Below are 22,835 nucleotides of genomic sequence, written 5' to 3' on the forward strand. Positions count from 1 at the left end.
CATCTGTGCAGTGGAGAAAAGGACTGGAGCTTCTTCACTTCCTCGCTATGCTACATATTTTTGTAGCTACACTACAGAGGGGCACTAACTGGTTACGCCGTAGAGAGCCTGCCTGGCGGAAGCTTGGTGGTAGCCATTTTTGACCCCAGCGTGGCGGCTAGCGGCTGAAGGACTACTCGACATGCTCCATCACCATGATCACTCAGCATCAGCCAGCATCAGCCTGCATCAGGCCATTCAGGGGACAGCCGCGCCGCTCTGGTCTAAAACTGTAAAACTAAAAGTAAACGTAAAATGACTTACAAAGACTTCACGTTGCATGCATGCACGATATACAGTGCCATTATCATGATTATATAATTATTAGTGGGCTTCTGGGAATTCCGCGCCGCATTATGTGTTTTTATCCCGAGAATATTATTATTTTTATGCGAATTCAGTGATCAGGTGATTCTGCTGCTCGATATCGCGCGCGATGACACTCGTACTCGTACACGTACTCGTAGATCTCACTCGGAGATCCCGCAGTCCTGGCAGTAGCGGTTAGGCCGCAGTAGGCACTACATGTAGCCTGTAGTAGTGTAGGCTGGGGCTCAGGGTGACAGGTACACTGGACTTTGACCTTATAGTTATACTGCTCGTTGAAAGACTAGTATTGCGGTAGTAAGTAGTTAGTGGCATGATGTGGGTCAAAGGTATTGTGTTATGTCAAGTACATGTATGTAGGTCAGAGACTCAGACTGACACTGGCTAAAACTCACTACGGGGTACGGTCAGCACTACTAATGTACTATTCATGTATGCACACCAGGGAGTAGTAAAATGTATTTTTACTACTCCCTGATGCACACACTACACTCACTACACTACTAATACAGACTACAGTGACTTGGTGATCTGATTCTGAACCCGGAACCAGCCGCAGCCTTGCAAGCAGCAAACTCAGCTGATCGTCCATGATCCACCGTCCTGAGTGACGTCGAAAGAAAAACGCTGTGGCGAGTTGCCGTAGATTTGTCGGTGTTGTTGTTGCTGTGATGTGGTCTGTGTAGAGTTCCGCCGGTTGATGCATACTGCACTCTGCCACCCTTGAAGTTGAACTATAGTGCAGTGCAGCAGTAGTCGATGTACTCGATGAACAATGTCAATGATGAACGCAGCGGACACGCCTGTCAGTGTCTGCACTCTGCAGCCGCTGATCTAGGCAAGTCCTTGCAAGGCATGCCATACTCCACTCTCCAGGCCCAGTACTAGGCAGTAGTCTACACATGGTCACTCGTAGATCTACACTCTACAGACTGCAACTTGCAAGGTTGCATTGGCAGTGCTTCGGTGACGACCGACCGTAGTCGCTAGTCGTACTCGTACTCGTAGACCGTCGGCAGGCCATGCGCCGTAGCCTGGACGTGACCAGGGCTGGGACTGTGGCGGAGGGGAAGCCATATCGACGATCTCGACGGTGGCGGTTCTGATGATCATGAAGTCGTTCAGGCACCTGTGCCCAGCAATCATAGCCTAGGCTAGCCAAAGATTGTCACTAGCGTGACCAGCCGTGGTATTCCTGTACGTTGACATGGCCCTGGTGAGAGAGATCTTCGCCCACAACCGTTTGGCAACACACTACCAGTACCTAGTAATACTGAGTCTGAGGCCCAGGTTGTTGGCCGAGGATTGACTTCTTGGCTTGGGCTCCGCACCACAGGCGGACTTCGAAGTGTGTCTAACTTCTAAGTGTCATTGCGGAGCGCTTGCAGTTTCAGCGAAGCTACAATATTCGGAAATCTACGGGCACGAGCGTGCTTTGACATTGTCACTAATCCATGCTGAATGATTGTAAGCTTGAACACGATAGCATTAGCAAGATCTGGAGTTAGGCTGAGACTGACGGAGGGTGAGAGGTTGGTTCGCTGGAACACCAAGCATCGCACCGTCGCGACACACTTCCATTTGTAACTTTAGGAAGTGGACAAAGCGCTAGCAATGGGTTGCTGTCGGATGACAAATGTGTTGTACGCGCTGCTAGCGCTGGATACGGTGAGTGGGCTCATTATGTATCTGCAAGGGCGTCTTCGGCGAAATACTGAGCGTATCACGCATTGCATTAGTGATGTGTCCAGACTCCTTCATTCCGTGCATTGCTTTCTACATGGCTTAATGTGAGTGAAGGCTTTATCACCTCTGCAAGTGCTAGTGGTGCTACTGCAAGTCTAGCACCCAACGGTCCCAAGTCTGAAATTTACGTTTATGCTCTCAGGTGCGTGCCATGATCAGAGACAATTTGAGTAGACGGCATGTGAAGTACGAAATTGAAGCAACACAGGTGGATCATGAGTTGTTCCCATGTGATTATTATTTACCCACAATTCCCCTGCCAGGATTGACTCATCACCCTCACTTCCTTGTATTGTATATGCTGGCTAGATAACACCAAGTCACTTCTTTTTGAAGTACTTCTTGACACAGAGCTCTAGCCAGGAAAAAATGTAGGGGGGGGGGGGGGGGTAGGGGAAACAAACACTTCACCTATTTTTTTCATGTTCCACTATTGCCTTGTCACAATAAAATGCAACGCACAAGTGCACAGAGTTTGATTTGTTTATACAAAAGAGAATAGACCAAGGAACTACAAGTTATGCTATACTGTCCACTAACACCACCAGTTACTAAACAATCAGCTCATGCGATAACATTGCACAACACTGACCGACAGTACTGACGTTCTACAACTAACACCTAATGTTATCGCATGAGCTAATTGTGTTAGTAACTAGTGGTGTTAGTGGACAGTATAGCGTAACATGTAGTTCCTTGGTCCTTTCTCTTTTGTATAAATAATAATTAATTCTTGGCTCTCCATCCGGGTTTGATTTGTGGTCATATTTTTGCTGTGTGAACTGAAAATACACAGAAATATAAAAAAATGAGTAGGATGGTGCGCTATCAAAGTGTGTGTGTGTGGGGGGGGGGGGGGATCAGAGTAGGAGGGCGCTGCGCCTCCCCCCCCCCCCCTCCTTGGCTAGAACACTGGAAAATACATGATTGTGTATGACATTGTATATGTACTCATAAGTGTAAAGGATACAGGGTACTTGACCCAGCCTACATGGTATCTATGTGTGGCACATGATAACAATCCTGAGAATGATCATGTGGGAAGTTATCATGGTTATGTCCATAATGCGGCCTTCTTGTAGACAGAATGAAACAGATGTTTGTGCAGGGAATCAAAATCAGGCAAGCACCATCTAACCGTGTTGATCCAAGGAAGTCGAGATGCAGAGTTGTGTGTGTGTGTGTGGATGTGTATGTGTGCGGATGCGTGTAGATTGCAACATGTCAGAGACTGATCTTCGACTTCATCGGTGGAATGTACGGAACGGGAACGGCTAACATCCTCAATCTGCTCATCATCATCATTGCAGCGCTCATGCTGTTCAACCGACGGCCTGGGCTACTGTTGACGGTGAGTGCATCACACTACATGTACACCACCATGCATAGCCAGATCAGTGCTGTCTACACCAGTTTATCAGACAGGTCGCAGGGGCCTAGCCAGGATCTTGATTAAGGGTGTGTGTGGGGGGGGGGGGGGCACAAATTTCCCTGTAAAGTACACGTCTTCAGGCCCTTTGTGCGCACACCATGCCATAGAAGGCTACTTTGAAAGTTTCCACAAACATCTGCGAAGGTGCTAAGATCATTTGCCACTGATCCACGATGTGTACGGGCAAAGAAAAGAAAAGAAATAGCAGCAGCCACCATAGTTGACACTGAAGGTCAACCTGAATGATCATCTTCCAGCTAATGATGGGCTGGATCCCGAATGCTGCTGCTTTCTCTTTTTTTTTTTTTTTTTTTTTTTTTTTACTGAATACCACAGAACCATCAGATGTTGCACAGCGGGGGCGGTGGCGTATTGGATGGAAGTGGGGGCGGGGCAAAAGTAACTCCTCCGACCAAAGGTCTCGGAATCATCGTTACTCCTGTGCGCCGATACATAGGAGAAAAGAAACATGTGCATCCAAGAGGGAAGCACCGGCTTTGCAAACGATAATGGGGAGAATTTGAGATTGAGATAGGACAAGACAATAGTAAAAGCAGTGCACCGTAGGAAGATGGAGAGAACTGATAATCGAATATTAAGGCTGAGCGAAGGGAATCAAGGAGGGGTAGAAGGGAGCTGGAGTGCGGTCAGTATTATTAGGCTGGTGTGTTGGCTGCGATGGAGAGATCATACCCCAGCTGTCTGTGGCCCACTCCCACTTGCTGCGCCGCAAGTGGTCGTTGACATTTTTCTTGAATGTGTGCATACCTCTGCGAGAAGGGGGAGACTGCAGAAGGGTAGGTGGGAGCTGATTCCACGTTGCGATGAGGGAGTGGGGAAATGAGCGGAGCGTGTTGTTTCGTGACTGAGGAGGAAGGATACTGGTGAGTTGTGATGGATGATGTGCTGCAGATCTGGTTGTCTCACGAGTGGACATGCGGCATTGCGGTGCGGCTGCTGATGGTGGCAGAATGGCCACCCTCCACAAAGTGCAGCTTGTACAGAAAGCAGAGCCTGTCGAAGGTGACGCCAAGAAGCTTGAGCTCCTCTACTTCTGGCACGACTGCTCCTTGGAAGCGTATTGCGTTCGGGGGGGGGGGGGGGGGGGGTTGGCGAGCGGTGGTGGCTGATGGTCAATGCCTGTGACTTTGTGGGCTCGACTGTGCGTCGTTGACGTACAGAAGGAAGAGGGTGGGGCCGAGGATGCTGCCCTGCGGCACGCCAGATTGGATTCGGTGGGTCGGTGAAGACTGGCCGCCTATGACGACACGGATGTGGCGGTTTGTCAGGTAACTCCGGAGCCAGGCAAGGAGGGGGCCACTTATGCCGCACCGCTCAGCCTTGTGGAGGACACCGTTGTGCGAGACCTTGTCGAAGGCCCCGGCAATATCTACTGCGAGGACCCTGACGAGGCCTCCACCGGCAGCTGCAAGGCTCCACTCATGCTGAAGAGCAATCAGCAGATCAGAGGTTCCCAGTCCAGTGCGAAAGCCAAACTGCCTGTGAGAAAGGATGTCATTCTTCTTCAGGAAGTTGGACAGGCTGCGATTCACGATGGACTCCATACACTTAGACATTATGGGCAGTAGTGATATCGGTCGGTAGTTTCTGGGGTTCGACTTGGGGCCTTTCTTGTGTACCGGTACGACGTTGGCAACTTTCCACATGGCAGGTTGATGACCACTGCAGAAGCACAGGGTAAACAGCTTGGATAGGGGCAGGGCCAGAGAGTCGGCACAGTTTCTCAGCACTCTAGCGGGTACTGCATCAGGCCCTGTGGCTTTACTTGGATTCAGGGCTCGGAGTGTCCGGCGTACGGTGGCTTGGCGGAAGTGGACTGTTGCAAGCGTATTTGCGGTGCGCCGGCGGACATGCGGGAACGACCCCGACTGTTCTGCAAAGTCATCGTCTAGGCTGCACTTCTGGGCAAAGTACTTCCCGATGACGTTAGCCTTGTCGTGGCTTTTGGTGCATTCCATGCCATCGAGGTCAACCAGGACTGGGATGGAGCTGTCCCGGCCATGCCCTCCAACTCGTTTAATCACGCTCCACCACTCTCTGTCTTGCAGGCTGCCCGTCCGGAGCCGTTGCTTGACATGGTCGAGATGTCTGGCTTTGGCTCTTGCTAGACATCTTGTTGAGTCAAGGCATGCTAGCTTGTATGTACACTTGAGCGCTCCATTCCTGGGATCATCGCGGGATTTCCGCCAGGCATTGCGCTTTCTGTCAACTGCTGCAGAGCATTCTGGCGTCCACCAGATTGGGTCCTGCGGTCTGGTCTTGAAGACCTTGGATGGTATAAAGCGCTGCATTCCCTCAGTGATTCGCATGGTCAGAAGCTCACATGATATGTTTGGGTCGTCACCGATTATTGTCATGAGAGGCCTTGAAGCTGCTTGTATCGTTGGGCTTCTTTGGAGGGCAAAGGCGATCTGCCGCTTCGTGTGCCGCAATGTACACTCCTAGAGCGTCTCTTAAGTCCTGGCAGGTCCACGGCGTTGGGCCCTTTTTTAGCTCAAGGGTTACAAGTGTGGCACGTGGAAGTTTGCTTGTCATGATGGAGATAATTACGCCTGAGTCAGTTTTCTCGCCGAGAGCATCAAGGCTACGCAAGTGAATTTCTAACTGGTCATACAACTTGCGTAAAGAGGTCGTGGTGTTCGACGCGGAAGGTAAGTCGAGCATTGACGTGTAATGTGAATCCACCAGTACCTGTTTAGTGCCGAATCGGGCACGAAGGATATCCAACGCAATGGTGTAGTTTGGGTTTGACAAAGGGAGGCCGGAGATGGCGTCATGGGCCAACCCAGTAACGTGGTCCTTGAGGTAGGTGAGTTTTTGTATCTCTGACAGCCCCGTGTTACTGTCAATTGAGGACATGAACATGTCATGGAACTCGCTCCATTTCAAAAAATCTCCGGAAAATTTGGAAATTTCAAATTTTGGTAATTTGACAGATGTTGATGTTGTAGTAGTACAAGGCTGAGATTGAGATTGTAGCATGTTGAGGCTTCTCTACGCAGTGGTGGGGAAGATGATGCACAGAATTCGAAGTGGGCCCAGGCGGTACTATCTCAATAATGCCTTTAGTCAACTGATCTTGCAACACACTGTTGTACTGTTGAAGAAGAGTACGCTTTGACGTGACACGTTTCAAAAGGGAGGTCAGTCAGCCTAGTGCTAATCCGTAGTTGGATGGAAGTTCGTCGTGCAGGTCCCGCCAATGGCGCCATGGCCACTCGACAACATAGCGAGAGTCTTCGAAAGAGAGGCCTTGAAGCTGCTCGTATCGTTGGGCTTCTTTGGAGGGCAAAGGCGATCTGCCGCTCCTTCATACGGGTTTCGGCACCAGTTTGTCGTCGTTGTCATCGCATCGACAAGATTTTTTTTGTCTTTTATAAGGTTTTATTATTGCTATTGATGTAGCTCTGAGCTACTGATTACAGCAGGAAAAAACTGGTCTCTACTCTAAGAAGAGACATGAAGAAGACTAGCGAAAAGCTGCTTGTAGAGCAACAAAATATAAAGTCGGCAAGTTCTTGCTGGGAACGGCGCTACATTCGGATCACTGGATCCATACTAGGCTCAAGCGATTCCTCAGGGGTCAGCGCGAAGGCAGAAATAGGCATGCGTGTACAGCCAGAAATGGACGTGTGTACACATAGGAGAGCAAGGGAAGCGCAACGCGAGCTGTAGCAGCCAGAAACGGATACATGCGCAGAAAGGGGAGCACAGCGCGACATGCACGGCAGCCAGAAACGGATACATGCGCAGAAAGAGAGCACACCGCGACATGCATGGCAGCCAGAAATGGATACATGCGCAGAAAGGGGAGCACACCGCGACATGTACGGCAGCCAGAAACGGGTACATGCATACAACAGAGAGCAAGTAGAGCACACTGCTAGCTGCAGGACAGCCAGACATGGCTGGGTGCATACAAAAGGGAATCGCTTGGTGCCAAAAAAGGGGGCACATAAATGATCACGACTGATGTTCGTGACAATTATTGTGTCCCAGTCAGTAGTCCGGAGGAAGGCAGAGAGGCGGGGCCAGTCTGCCTGAGCATACCTCCAAACGCGCCATTTAGTCGGTGGTTCGCGGAGTGGGGTGGCATCAAAAGTGGCCACAACAGTGGCATGGTCTGATGCTCCAATGGGGTCCAGTAAATTTACCACCACTGAGGTCTCCGAGAAGTCGCTGAGTATGAGATCCAGGGTGTTCTCACCACGTGTCGGTTGAGTAACGTGCTGGTGGAGCCCGTGGAACGCAGAGAGGTCTTCCATGTATTCACCAGCTGGTGTAGTCTTCGTGCTGCATAGCCAGCTTTCATTATGAACATTTAAATCACCAGCTATCACAACGCTGTTCCCGAGGGATTGAGCTTGATCAATGAGTGAGTCAAGATACTCAAGCAGAGAGACATTTTGTCCAGGGCACGACCCGGGTCGGTACACGGCACACACAACTACTTTCTGGCCATTGTCCAGGTGCAGGCGAAGCCAGATGACCCAGGGCCGGCGGAACCGGTCAGGCTGGTCCGGCCATGGCCGGACCACTTTCCCAGCTGGATGGTCCATGTGATTCGTGCAAAACCGGTGTAAAAAAAATCCAGAGGTACATGACTGGACTGTACTTGTGATGTGCTTCGAAGTAGCTCAGGACTCCGTGACCGGCACTGTATGGCTTTAATGATATGGATAAAAAAAGTTGTGTTTGTGTTCTTTTACTATAATTTTCTGCATTTTCTGGAGCCTTAGAGATGCCCAAATTCGCTCTATTTCATGTCAATTTTAAATATTTCTCCCGCGGGAGGTCCCCCGGACCCCCTCAAAGGTTGGCCGGACCACTCCCAAACTCCTTCCTCCGGCCCTGTGACCTCATGGCCATGGCAGTTGATGTCACTCAGGTGGTTAAAGGAGAGGGAGTCCCGGACCCAGACTGCAACTCCGCCGCCTTGAGCAGATCGGTCAAGTCGGAGGGGTAGGTGGAAGCCCGGCATGGAGGAGTCAGATAGTGAGGCTTTCTCCGGGGTGAATTTAGTCTCTGTTACGATGGCGATGTCAGATCTGCTCCGTGCAACAGCATGCTGGAAGGCTCCAAACTTTGACAGCAGCCCAAAAGCATTTGTCAGCAGGAGCTTCATTACTGGGTATGTCCTTGCGCAGCTGGTGTTCATTGGTGTTTGCGTGGCTGAATCGCTCCAGCTGAGGCAGCCTCTGCCTCACTGTCCCTATCGCCTCTGCTGCCCACGTTGCCGGCGCCAGATGCACCAGATGAGCTGTCATCCTGCGGCCGTTTGCGGTGTCGCCAGGCTCGAGCGTAAAGCGGTCGTGGCCAGAAGTTCACAGCAGTGACTGTTTCTAAGCCAGTGGCGTCGAGTGTCAATCGGGCGGAGACTTTCCCGTCTTCCGTGGTGTGCATGCTGCACTCATGGACCTTGACGGATTTGGCCACGGCCACAGATCGCTGCTGAGTGAACTCTGTCACTCGCTCCTCTGTGCAATCAACATTCAGATTTCCCACATGCACGACTGCCTTCCTTGTTTGGTGGGGTTCTTTAGACACTAGTTTCCACGACTCATCAGCGATTGGGTCGAACGATTTTTCTGGGGCTTGACTGGGGGGGGGGGGGGGGCGCCCAACAGTCTGAAAACTTTCGTCTTCCTCACTCGAGATCTCACGATCACTGCCAGTGTCATCCACGTGTACGCGTTTGAAAGCGCTACGGTGTTCTCCTCCTGCTGCACCAGTGCACTTGGTGACCTGGTCTTTTCGCGTACGGGTACGGCTACGAGATCCCTTCCGTCTCGTCGTACTCTGGGTCTGTTGTTCAGCCGGAGGAAAGGTAACACTTGCCGTTGCAATGGCTGACTCCTTCATGGCGACAACCTCCTCTTTCAGTCCTGTTATCTGCATGACCAGTTCGTCAATCCGGTTTTTGAGACAGACCTCCCGGTTTGCAGATTCCGACATGAGCGCTGACAGCGTCTTGACAATTTCAAAGACGGACGATTCGATTTCAGGGATGGAGCTCAAAAGTTTTATTTCCGATTCCGTCAGGCTGCGAGTGGCAGTTTTGGCCGGCATAGCTACCTGTGTCTACCTACTAGTACCACCTAGACTATCTACTACTCACCACTCTTCTCTTCTACCCTGTAACTACCTCCAGACTGGCCTGGTGCCGGCTGGGCTGAGAAATCGCACGACAAACTACGGAGCTCGAAAAAGTCCAACCGTACTCTTCAGTGTACCCGGTCTGTTTCTCTGGAATTATCATACCGCTCGGTCTTCATCGCACTCAGTTACCAACTCTCTTTCTTCTCTTCGTCTTGTTGGATACTAGGAGTGCAGTAAATGCATTGTTGATCAAACTTACTGCATTTCCCCAAAGAACAGGCAACTGCATGTCGTTGGTTACTCTTCTGCTGCTGCTAATATACATGCACTTGGAACACATGAACGGAACTTCTTTTCTTTTCCACAGCCGCCAATGCAGACACAAGCGTGTTTTGTTCCGTATGAAGATTGTGGTGTAATGAGTAGCGTCATGACAGAACTCTATCCCTAGGCATAGCATTGTCTGTCTCCAGGTTTCTCCTTCCTACTCCCTACACTCACTCACATTGATCTAACGTGTGTACTTGTATAAGAACCGCAGCCTGCCTGCTGTACCATTGACTCATGCATTCATGTACCGCTGCACTTGCTGGCTGCGCATCACTGTCCCTTCCCCTTCTATGGCACAGTCCCCGCATGCACTGAATGCAGTACTCGGGTGCGCGTGCGTATTCATGTCTGAGTGCACTGCCCTCGGGCTCCATCTATACATGGCATCCCGTACTGGGCACGCTGCTTCCGGTCGCTGCTGTTTGCACGCAGCACCGCCGTCCATTCCGCTCTCTGTCTTTACACAGTGATTCCCGATTGGAATCACTCTTCGTTTCTGCTCTCCTTGTAGCTAGTTGTGCTTTTCCGTGTCCGATAATGTTGCCCCTTTTGCAATAAAGATTCAGGCGAAACTACTCTAAGTAGCTACCGCTACAAAGATCACAGGAACTCACCGCGGTGGAGATGTAGTTGTTGAATGATGTTCATGCTAGTATTTACAAGTGTTACGTGGCCTTGTCTGGTCGAAAAACAGAACCAGTTGCGGATATGAATGGAAGGACCAAATGAAGATGGAATCAATGAAATATGACTATCCCTGAACCAGGAAATCTTCCATTGATAAGAAGGGTATAGTCTGCTGCAATGCCGACCATAGCACTAGACACTGCACCATGCAGTGAGGTTTTAGACAGACACATCGCTCTGGCAGCTCACGGTTCACAATCATACTAACTTTACATACTGCACCATTCCCTTTTACCTGCCGCCGGTTGACTTGGGAGGATCGTGAAATATTTATCTTGTGCAGCTGGCAGTTTTTAGATGTGACATTAGACGTGCAATATGGTTTTGGTGGTTGTCACCAGGCCTCTACTTTGCACCGTGACATCTTTATCACTACTCCAGTGTCTCTGTGACGTGTACTTATAGCTCAACCTAGTAATCGTTTGCACCTCTCTTTCCCCTCCGCAATGGCTTAACCTGTATTTTAGTTGTGTCTGGTGGGCTTCTTAACACCTCCATTCAACACTAATCCATTTGTGTTAGGCTGTCACCTGTGTGAGTTAGTCAAGTGGATACACATCCGCTCTCCAGTATCTTGTGTACAATATAGCATAATATTCTCTAGTTCATCCTTACCATTCAACAGCTGCATCTCTTCCGGTGAGTTCCTGTGATCTTATGGAAAGAAGCAAGCTTGTCAGGAGTAACTGCTTGCTGCTGTGGATTGTTGCTGGTGAAATGTTTGCAAGCGTGGCGTGGTCTTGTCTGGTCCAAAGAAGAACTTGTTACCATTTCTGTGTATATTACACAGTTGGAGTGATGGGCAGTTCCTCGTAACTCATATCCAATTGTCCCCCGGCTTTCATCTCTTTCCAGTTTCTACTCCAAATCTCAATTCCGAGAAGGAATTTTGTCCCATTTATGAACACTTTGTGAGCAGAACTCATACAGATCAGGGTCGTAGCACCCGCTACGATTGGTACGACCATGGCCATACCACTTTTCGAAAAGTGTGATCTGTCTGGAACGTCCAAAACCGTAATAAAAAAATGGGGGCCCATCAGATCTTTGACTTTTGTTTGCAGTTTGAGTTTGACTCATACTCGACTCGACACGGCTGGTAGGTGCACTTGGTTCGCAGCAACTTAGCTTTCGCCAAGTGAACCATCAAATTCTATGACTAAAAATCAGTAAAAAATGTGCCAAAAGTACCCAGAACACAGGGTTTTGTTTTTTGTTTTTTTTTACAAAATTTTCCCGCAGGATGGCCGGACCCTGATTCACAGCCCGTTCCCTCCTTTGGTCGTACCAGTTCCCAAGCCCCTCTCCTATGCCCCTGCAGATAATAAGGCTAGAATCATGATGCTTAGGGTGGCGTAGTGCGCTGGAAAGTTTGCCGTTTCTCATGATGTGTTGCAATAACAAGTTATCGGGTAGCTAACTTTAGTGTGTGCTCAGGTGTGCTTTTGCAGCTCCTCCTCGGTATGGTGTAGCTGGCCTTGTTTTGAACAACGAGGGAAAGGGTTTTGTTTTCTAAAAATGTGTCAACTGCAGACTTGTATCTGGTATGCCCTGTGGATTGGGATTAACATCATCATCATACTGATCTACCACCGTGTTCTCCTGATCACAAACAACAGCAATCCTTCTGTGAGTACGAGCAGCTCCCTGCCATATGCATTGTTCCTCACAACCGCACTAATCTATTCAATGATCCTGAGCAATAGGTATGCAACATCAGTTCATGCATAAGTCATGGAAGAAAACCGGCTGAGAGAGAGAGAGAGAGAGAGAGAGAGAGAGAGAGAGAGAGAGAGAGACAGAGACAGAGAGAGAGAGACAGAGGCAGAGACAGAGACAGAGACAGAGAGAGAGAGAGACAGAGAGAGAGAGAGAGTATATTGGAAATGTTTGGGAATTGGATCATATCAGTGATCATCGCACACGTCATTCCTAAGAAAACCGGCTGAGAGAGAGAGAGAGAGAGAGAGAGAGAGAGACAGAGAGAGAGAGACAGAGGCAGAGACAGAGACAGAGAGAGAGAGAGACAGAGAGAGAGAGAGAGTATATTGGAAATGTTTGGGAATTGGATCATATCAGTGATCATCGCACACATCATTCCTGGTGGCATTTAGACCAACAGTAGGTTGGGGAGAGCTTCAGCGTCCACTGATCCACGTGTAACTGCCCACGTGTAACTGCCCACGTGTAACTGCCCACGTGTAACTGCCCATGTGTTCACTGGCCTGTACATGCACACTGGCTTGTGTATGTACAGGTCAGTGAACACATGGGCACATACACATGTCCACACTGCATGTAACGACCGAAATTGTATGCTGCCATATCGTTCAGTGACCCAATCCAGGCGCGTAGGCAGGGGGGGGGGGGGTGCTTTGGGTGCCAAAGCACCCTCCTCAAAAATTTCGACCATGGGTCTGGCTTGGCATGCATTGTCAGGGGCGTCGCACACGGTACGGTCACTACGGTATTGACCGTACCACTATTTGCCCCAAGTACCCCGTGAATCAATAAAATGCACAGATTTGGGCTCTAAATTTCCAAAATTTTCGGCTCAGCAATCCCCCATCAGTGAATTGTACTTCAGATGGCTGACCGTACCACACTAAAATACCTCCCGACGCCCCTGACAGTGGTATGATCAAACAGATTCAGCTTGAACTGTAGGTCCTGCCTTGATTTCCAGTCACCAGTCACCTGCATACTATTAGTTTTGCTTGCTCTAAATACATCATTAGTATCGGATGCCTACTCCCAAACTATCACTTTAATAATAGCATAGTATACAGTACACTAGCTGTCACACAGAAGAGGCCCAACTTTTTATTGAATGTTTTCGCTCTATTCACATCATGACGCTACATAGAGAACAGTTGAAAATGCAATGCAAATGTGTAATTATATAGATTGTTGGAATGGGAAGCTGGATACATTCATAATACATAAAATTCAAGGTGTACACCGCACTAGCATGCATTATACAATATGCATATATACAAGACTCCTCAAAAGAACGTTTTTGGAAGAAAATTATGGGCACCCCCCTTGACCATGATCCTGGCTACGCCCCTGCAATCTAAGGTCCTACTAATAGAGCATCTGCTACTTCAGCATATGCACCACCTGAATTGCCTACTTGCTTGACTTCATTATGACTGTTTTGCCGCCTTCAGGACAATTACCTTCTGAACATGGATTCAGGACACAGTTCCTGGTGGAAAGATGAAGGTATCAACTGTGAGAATGTGATCAATACAACAACAGTGCGCTATGCTACTGGAGAGCCAGATGTGACTGAATACATCTACACCATAAACTGCCTGCTATCCTATGAGGTAAGCTGAACACCTGTAGTGCATGCAATGCGTGTGTACATGAATGCTTTATCTCTTATTCTTAAGTTAACTAACACCCATCACAGGCTGCAAGTAAGGTACTGAAAGTACATTAAGACCCATGTCAAGTGAGCACTGCAATGTGATACCACCTATCTCTAGAGACCACCTATCTCTAGAGACCACCTGTCACACCACACCCCAGACTCTGCACCTAAAATCCAGACCTATTTTGAAAGGAAAGAAAAAGGACCAAGGAACTACAAGTTACGCTATAATATTCACTAACAACACCAATAGCTACGAAACAATCATGCTCAAGCATGCTCATGCTCCTTGGTCCTGTTTTCTTTGCTGTAAATCTATCCTTGGCTCTCTATCCGAGTCTATTCTGAAAGGCCGCCTATTTTTGAAATGCCGGTTACCCATGTCGTCCAGTAGTGGTCGCTTTGCACAGGTGTGACCGTACATGAATGGCCATGCTACACAAATAGTTCAGTATACTGTAAATATACAAATTTTCGGCAGCTATTTAATTTCGGCTATATTTGGCACCGACCCAAAACGCCTAAATTAAAACGCCGATGAAATTTTTCACAGCATCTGTCGCACTATACCATGCCCTCTACCCCACGCCGAAAATAAATCGCCGCCGAAATGTCAAAAATCGTGAAGTGCCGAAATTTTGTATATTTACAGTAGTAGGTATACATGTAGTTCAGTATAGTGGGTACAGTTCAGTATAGTGGGCACAGTTCAGTATAGTGGGTACAGTTCAGTATAGTGGGTACAGTTCAGTATAGTGGGTACAGTTCAGTATAGTGGGTACAGTTCAGTATAGTGGGTACAGTTCAGTATAGTGGGTACAGTTCAGTATAGTGGGTACAGTTCAGTATAGTGGGTACAGTTCAGTATAGTGGGTACAGTTCAGTATAGTGGGTACAGTTCAGTATAGTGGGTACAGTTCAGTATAGTGGGTACAGTTCAGTATAGTGGGTACAGTTCAGTATAGTGGGTACAGTTCAGTATAGTGGGTACAGTTCAGTATAGTGGGTACAGTTCAGTATAGTGGGTACAGTTCAGTATAGTGGGTACAGTTCAGTATAGTGGGTACAGTTCAGTATAGTGGGTACAGTTCAGTATAGTTTTTTTCCAAGTTAAAAAAAAAAATTCTTGACCAAAAACTAGTAGTTGATTGAGTAATTATACTAAAAATGTTTGGCACCTATGATCAGGGGATCGGCCCACGCCTGGTAAAAAAAGTAAGTAATTAAAAAAAATTAAAAATAAGAGGTTCTGTGTTCCGGCTCTCCGCCTTCTCCGCGAACATAAGAGAACTAGAGGAGAACAAACAAACACAAGAAGCAAGAATGACACGAAAAGCAGAAATTATGAGAAGATGGTATAAATGAGCACGGCCATCAACCTCAACAGGGGATAGCCGCCTCGGCAACAACAAGACCAGCTGAGTCCGCGGCAAAGACCGGTGCATAGAGCCGCCTAGCACCCCTCAGGCACATCACACTGGATCGGACCAAGGCAAAGCTGATTTGACACCGGATCGAAGCCATCACGGCACTGTAGGCCTCTCCGGTCTTGTCGGCGATGAGGGACGCTATCCTCTTGTACAGAGAGGTGGCAGATTTCCCCATGCCTCCCGTAGTGGAGAACACGGCGGGAACAAAGCTGGAGTGTTCCACTTCTCGGATTCTCTGCTCATAGGCACGGCGCTTGGCTTTTTCGTGACGGGTGTAGCTAGCAGCAAGTGAGTTGAGGCGATTCGAGGACGCAAAAGGGTTAAACACCCGGACATCAATGTAGGTGCGCTCGAACCGCCCTCCCCAAATACCACTAGCCACCACGTCAAGGCGGGCTTGGTCGTCGCCCACAGCAGTACGGTACCGGAGCTGCTCTCCAGTGAGTGGCTGCAAATGTGGCTCAATAGCCACCTGGTGGCCAACACGCTTCGCAAGGCGGGCTGTCACGTCGCGTACCTCGTTGTGGCGGAGGGTTGGGAAACCGCCTAACGGGCAGGAGAGGGCATGGCTGACGGTGAACTGCTGTCCACAGGAACATGATGTTGGCAGTCGTACTGGGTGCCAGCCATACCGGAGGTGCACAGCCTCGCGGAACTCAGCCTTCGTGAGGGTGAAGCCGTGGGCCTTTAGAGGCCGGCAGGTGAGCCAGCTGGATGCCCCCCGCTCCGAAGCAAGGTCGATGGTACGTTGAACCTCTGGAGGTGCGGCAGAATGCAGAGCGACGGCCTCGGCTTGGAGTGATGTCTTTGCCTTCGCCCTCAACAGCTGCTTGTTCTTCCGCACTTCCTGCAGGGCATCGCCAAGCGTGGCAGTCTGCTGCTTAATGCGCCGCACCAGGGGGCCAACGATGGTCTTGGAGTGGGCGTACTGGGCCCCGAGGGAGGCAGGTGTGATGAGCCCCAGACCACCATGTCGACAGGGCAGAGCCAGAAGCTGTCGCTCATCATCGTTGACGGTCCTGCCACCTAAGAGAGCGGGGATGAATAGTGGGTACAGTTCAGTATAGTGGGTACAGTTCAGTATAGTGGGTACAGTTCAGTATAGTGGGTACAGTTCAGTATAGTGGGTACAGTTCAGTATAGTGGGCACAGTTCAGTATAGTGGGTACAGTTCAGTATAGTGGGTACAGTTCAGTATAGTGGGTACAGTTCAGTATAGTGGGTACAGTTCAGTATAGTGGGTACAGTTCAGTATAGTGGGTACAGTTCAGTATAGTGGGTACAGTTCAGTATAGTGGGCACAGTTCAGTATAGTGGGTACAGTTCAGTATAGTGGGTACAGTTCAGTATAGTGGGTACAGTTCAGTATAGTGGGTACAGTTCAGTATAGTGGGCACAGTTCAGTATAGTGGGTACAGTTCAGTATAGTGGGTACAGTTCAGTATAGTGGGCACAGTTCAGTATAGTGGGTACAGTTCAGTATAGTGGGTACAGTTCAGTATAGTGGGTACAGTTCAGTATAGTGGGTACAGTTCAGTATAATGGGTACAGTTCAGTATAGTGGGTACAGTTCAGTATAGTGGGTACAGTTCAGTATAGTGGGTACAGTTCAGTATAGTGGGCACAGTTCAGTATAGTGGGTACAGTTCAGTATAGTGGGTACAGTTCAGTATAGTGGGCACAGTTCAGTATAGTGGGTCCAGTTCAGTATAGTGGGTACAGTTCAGTATAGTGGGTACAGTTCAGTATAGTGGGTACAGTTCAGTATAGTGGGTACAGTTCAGTATAGTGGGCACAGTTCAGTATAGTGGGCACAGTTCAGTATAGTGGGTACAGTTCAGTATAGTGGGCACAGTTCAGTGTAGTGGGTACAGTTCAGTATAGTGGGTACAGTTCAGTATAGTGGGTACAGTTCAGTATAGTGGGTACAGTTCAGTATAGTGGGTACAGTTCAGTATAGTGGGTACAGTTCAGTATAGTGGGTACAGTTCAGTATAGTGGGTACAGTTCAGTATAGTGGGTACAGTTCAGTATACATGTATGCTAATCTCAGTGGGAAGGGACCGAACCAGATTATATGCTCCATCCGTGAGGCTGAGTATTCTGATAGCTGGGATTTATCAGCAGTACATGTGCTGTAAAGTCAGGGCTCGCCACAACTGTACAAAGCATCAATAACGGTCATTTGGATTTGACCAATCAGCGCACGGCAAAACAGGCTGTTTCTTGCAATTGTGGGGTGTTTTCTGAGCTTAACTTGGCTTTATTCGTTGGTTTTAGACATTAGGCCATTGTGGATTCGTGTTCAGAAGGTGTGTCTTTGGAGGGTTACCGTCTCGAATTTTTCGATTTGGCCTTCATTTGGCTGAGATCGGATGGTGAAATCACTCAAACTCGAAGACATGCGAACAAGTGAATGAAGAGAAAACTAGAAATCGGGGACGGTAAACCAATAGAGAATTTCAAGACCTTGAAAATGAGCTATTGGCGCTGTTTTACTTTTTGAAGATATCAAGGTCGGCCGTGCGTTCCTGTGCGCACCAACGAAACTTGGCAGCCGTGCGCATACCTGCAAGTGCAACAAGAATGAACGGAGGACACAGCAAGCGTTCCAAGTGAAGAGTTTACCTTCGTGTTGACTCAAGCTAAGGACTCAGGCCAGTCAGGGATCATACCAGTCACCTCTCATCATGGTCATGACTAAGGGATTCATTTGTGCCCAGGAAACTCCCCACTCGCAGCGTGAGAGCTGCGAGGCCAAACAGAAAGGAGTGTGCCGAGTCGCGATCAGGGATCGCTGAGTTCTACTAACAGCATTGGTTAGCTAGGCGCGGGAAATTCTTGTAGATGCCAGGACTCCAGTTCAGCAGCACGTCACGGGCGTATCTTGGTCGACACCCACCAGCGGATTGAGAAAAATGACCAAGATGACTTGGAGAAAGGACATCTTCTCCATGTGTCTTTCCCAGCATCAAACAACAAGATTCGCTTGGGCACTAGCCCTTCGCTGTACAGACTAGACCAGGGAGTCGTTAAATACCGGTATTTTATGACTAGACTGTACATCGCTGTGCATCGATCGGCATGAACTCGGGTGCGTAGCCGCTATGACTGCGCAAACTCTGGCCTCCGCGGCGTCGCCATTTTTTCAAAATGGTAGTCGACACTTTTTGAATTTTGTATGGCCGTGGTGGGCCCTGAAAGTACCATGAGAGCACCCCACCACCTCTTCTTTATGGTCGTGTTTTGGAGGTGGTGTTCTGTCTGTAGGTCATATGACACGACCTTGTATACATAGTGTATGTTGTGCAATCTGTCCTCAGTTTACCTTTGAGCAGATGCGAGTTTCACGCAAGAACGCGCTAAGTGTGACCTTAGTACACTAAGTTTTTCTCATAGTACAAACTCAGTTGCACTCTCAGCCATTGTCGCGAACATGCGAGTAGTATTTATAAGACTCAGGATAGATTCTGTTAATTCTTGATCTCAGCGTTAGTTCATATGTAGTATCCTCAGATTCTGGTAATTTATGTTCACTTTATTATTGTGTAACTGAATCGCATACTTTGCGATTTGATCCTTTTTTGGTCGCAGTTTGCTCTTCTGGAGCATGTGTGACCTTTTTTGGTTGTTGCCTTTTGTAACGTCTGGTGAAGACTTGTCGAGAAGTCGTATGCTTGAAGTTTGATGGCAAAGACAAAGGCTCTTGCAAGTATCATGTAGAATGTAATCTGGTGTAGCGATAGTTTGTGTGTCCAATAATAATATGTCCAATAGAGAATGCATGGTCATGGCGTCACAAGTCCGATACTTTTATGCTTGTTGAAGACACCCGTACAATTTTCCTTTTCCCGGCTGTAACCTCGAGGTGGGACGCTCTCTCGAGACAGGGTGCTCTCGCCATACTTCCTGGTACACATACTGGACTTCGCTATTGCAAAACTTCAGTCGGACACATGCACTCCTGGAATCAGAATTGCAGATACATCATTGGTTGAATCCTACTTGCTTCAACAAGGCAGACTGATTTGCTAGCGTAGAGTGTTCAAGTATCACTGTCTGTGCTACTTGTACTGTATTGGCAGGCTGACAGACTGAAGCCTGTGATCATGTGATCATGTGATCATGCATTATTGAGAAGTAACTGCAAGAACAACTAGCCACTAGTATAACAAGGTTCAAGTTCTGTTTGAACCAGAAGGGCAGCCATTAGGGTTCAGCGACTATGCTTACCAAACGCAGTGTGGTGAGAGCACGTGGCATGGAATGAAGGGTGTGGGAACGAGGGAACACACATTTCAGCATGCCAGGTGTTGGGAGTCTTATCCTCTTCCATACATTGTTCATCCCCTCGCTGATACAAGTGATCTTTGTCTTTCTGTCTTCTTTTCTGCCTATCAACAGTGGGTAGAAACAATACAGGCTGCCATTCAAATCCTATTTTCGGTAAGCGAAGAGAAGGAGTAAGCTACAGAGTTCTGAATGTTATCGTTGTGATTTAGAATACCACTGGAGTACCTATTGCACTGCGAACCCGTCCACTGTAGCGTGATTGTGAGGTGGGGAGGATGATCATCTCCTCAGTGTACTGTGTACTGTGCCGGCAGCACGTTGGAGCCCATGGTCAGGCACATCATACCCTCACACGGTGCATGTATAATAAAGTCCGCTGGGTTTGACACTCTACTCATGATGCACATGCACCCGGCCACAGGGGATCAAGCAGTGTGGAGCACAACACGTTTGTATGTAGTTCTTGCAGTGCCGTGGAAACTGACTGCAGCATACACTGATACAGTTTACCGATTTAGTATGTACATCAAGCCACTAATGGAATTTGCTTACCACGATGGCAGCTCTTCTCGTCTGCACTCATATGCTTGCACACGTTAGTTTGACCCTTTTTTAAATAATACGAAGTATTTCATTTTGTTTGTGTGTGTTTCTGTATGATGTAACTGTGCCAGTCAGTGCTGTTTTGATTCTGGGTGTGTGTGTATGTGTGTGTGTGTGTGTGTGTGCATGTGTGTGTGTGTGTGTGTGTGTGTGTGTGTGTGTGTGTGTGTGTGTGTGTGTGTGTGTGTGTGCATGTGTATGTGTATGTGTATGTGTGTGTGTGTGTGTGTGTGTATGTGATGTGACTGTGCTGTGGCAGCTAATGTTGTTTTGCTTCACTGCACACTATGTACACGTCGGCCTTGATGAGGATACCTGTGAGTACAGTGCAAGTAGTCCTGGTGACCATGTTTGAGTCTTTGCCAATCTCCCCTATTCCCTCTTCTCTTCTCTTCCTTTCTTTCCTGCCACGATGGACCATTTTTGCCTTCAACCCCAGTTGCTTGTTTACACTAGTATACCCGGATATCCAGTCTGCTCCGTCTCTTCCTTTCTCGTGTATGCAACTCCTCGGTGTGTTGGTTCAGTGATGGAACTGAGCTAGTGCGAGCTGTGTTGCTATAAAAACTACTGTAAAATCCCTGCAAATAGCATGGCACAGGGGACCATTCGTGAAAGTCCCAAACACATGTGTCAATTTTTGGCCAGGACGCTAAATAATTCCAGACCATGAGAAGAGTGAGCTGCACACTCACAATATCAGTCACACATATGTTTAGAACAGTTACTGTTCCTTGAACATTTTCTTGGTATCTCATCGGAAGGATACATGCAAGGAGAAATAAATTTGAACTCAACATTCCTACTTGTACGAAGAAAGGTGGTGTGTCATAACAGATTGGTGAGAAAGAAACTGCATGTTGTTGTTGTTGTTGTTGTTGTTGTTGTTGTTGTTGTTGTTGTTGTTGTTGTTGTTGTTGTTGTTGTTGTTGTTGTTGTTGTTGTTGTTGTTGTTGTTGTTGTTGTTGTTGTTGTTGTTGTTGTTGTTGTTGTTGTTGTTGTTGTTGTTGTTGTTGTTGTTGTTGTTGTTGTTGTTGTTGTTGTTGTTGTTGTTGTTGTTGTTGTTGTTGTTGTTGTTGTTGTTGTTGTTGTTGTTGTTGTTGTTGTTGTTGTTGTTGTTGTTGTTGTTGTTGTTGTTGTTGTTGTCGTCGTCGTCGTAGTCGTCACTGCCGCTGCTCCTTCTCCTGCTGCTACTGTTGCTGTTGCTGCTATTGTTGTTGAATCATTTGAGCTAAGCACACGTTGGAAGCAATTCATGCTGCATTCTTTTAAAATGTTTTCGATGTGTGCAGACGAATCAATTGTCGGCATGTCATCCTACCCACATTCTCAATCTCCGACCAATGGACATCCAGTTCAAGTTCAAATGAGACCACTGTGAGTATTGATCACTGTATTTTCCGGCGTGTTAGCCGCACCGGGGTCCAAGCCGCAGCCCCTTTTTGGGTCCAATATTCGTATTTTGATTGACATTAAAGTATGAGCCACAACTGGTTTAAAAGTTAAAAGAATCATGACTGAAGTTCTAGAAAAAGTTTCGTAGTTTGTCCTTCACTCTGAGCTGACAAATTGTGACAATAGAAGCTTCTTGCTAGTGCAATGACGGATTTCACTACGTGAAGCGTAGTTGAATGACACCGTACATGCATTATATGCATGGAGCGCTGAAGCGTCTGTGCGTGCGTGTGTGTACTTTTCCCTTGTTCTGTGAAGGCCAATGTGAAGCCACAGCAGTGTGTGAAAGGCACAGCAGTGTGTGAAGGCACAACAGTGCGGGCAAGGCTATTGGCAGACAGGAACCAATGATTGCCAGGCGTCACTCGGTTTAGTTCATCATTATTCCTTGAAGATCAATGGTTCTTTTTACTCATGCATATGGAGATGCTGAGATCCTTTTCTGTGTCCCATTGATCTCGTATCTATTGCTAGCCACATCCTCCATTTTCAGTATAGTGATTGTGCATATGTGTAGGTGGTGTGACGTGGGTGAGTGTTTACAACTCATTCTGTGCTGAACATGTATGCGTGGTGTGGTGACTCCAGAAGGGCAACTGACTCGGTGTGCACACTTTGTTGTGTGCTAGAACTTGATTGATGTGTGTGCGCGCTCTAAGTCTTCGGCTTCATACACAACAGATTATGTTTTGGAATGACATACGCGAGCAGCACCCTGCTCTGCTGTCCCAACCACTGCCATGAAGTCATCATGTTAATTCTTTATGATTCTAGGTATGATGTAAGCAGCTCCACATTCCATCTGGCATATGTACTTTTTATACAATGTGTACAACAATAACATGCTTCTTGAGACACGCTGTTAGAATGCCAATCCTAGATATTGCATCACGATTACATGTAATTGAATGGTATGTCCTGTTCGGCCAGCCTAAGGATATATCATGAGTGGCGCATGTGTGTGTATGTGTTTGTGTGTGTGTGTGTGTGC

At 48.0% G+C, this 22,835-nt stretch overlaps 1 protein-coding gene across 1 annotated transcript; it reads left to right on the forward strand.

Moving 5' to 3' along the window:
* The first annotated feature begins 1,314 nt into the window (after nt 1-1,314).
* On the forward strand, nt 1,315-22,773 carry LOC135822323 (sodium/potassium-transporting ATPase subunit beta-1-interacting protein 3-like). The gene is made up of 8 exons (XM_065335069.1): nt 1,315-2,034; nt 3,326-3,463; nt 12,215-12,310; nt 13,855-14,016; nt 19,898-19,939; nt 20,649-20,706; nt 21,682-21,766; nt 22,103-22,773. The coding sequence occupies exons 1-8, from the start codon at nt 1,981-1,983 to the stop codon at nt 22,110-22,112; spliced, it is 645 nt and encodes a 214-aa protein (XP_065191141.1). The 5' UTR covers nt 1,315-1,980; the 3' UTR covers nt 22,113-22,773.
* The last annotated feature ends 62 nt before the right edge of the window (nt 22,774-22,835 follow it).

This window comes from Sycon ciliatum, chromosome 1 (assembly GCF_964019385.1).
Source record: "Sycon ciliatum chromosome 1, ocSycCili1.1, whole genome shotgun sequence".
Taxonomy (NCBI): domain Eukaryota; kingdom Metazoa; phylum Porifera; class Calcarea; order Leucosolenida; family Sycettidae; genus Sycon; species Sycon ciliatum.

Excerpts from the sequence above, each read along its gene's own strand:
- LOC135822323 (XM_065335069.1), top strand. The coding sequence starts at position 1,981 with ATGGGTTGCTGTCGGATGACAAATGTGTTGTACGCGCTGCTAGCGCTG. Across the intron at positions 12,311-13,854 it reads CAAACAACAGCAATCCTTCT|GACAATTACCTTCTGAACAT; the intron begins GTGAGTACGAGC and ends TGCCGCCTTCAG. Across the intron at positions 20,707-21,681 it reads CGGCCTTGATGAGGATACCT|ACGAATCAATTGTCGGCATG; the intron begins GTGAGTACAGTG and ends CGATGTGTGCAG.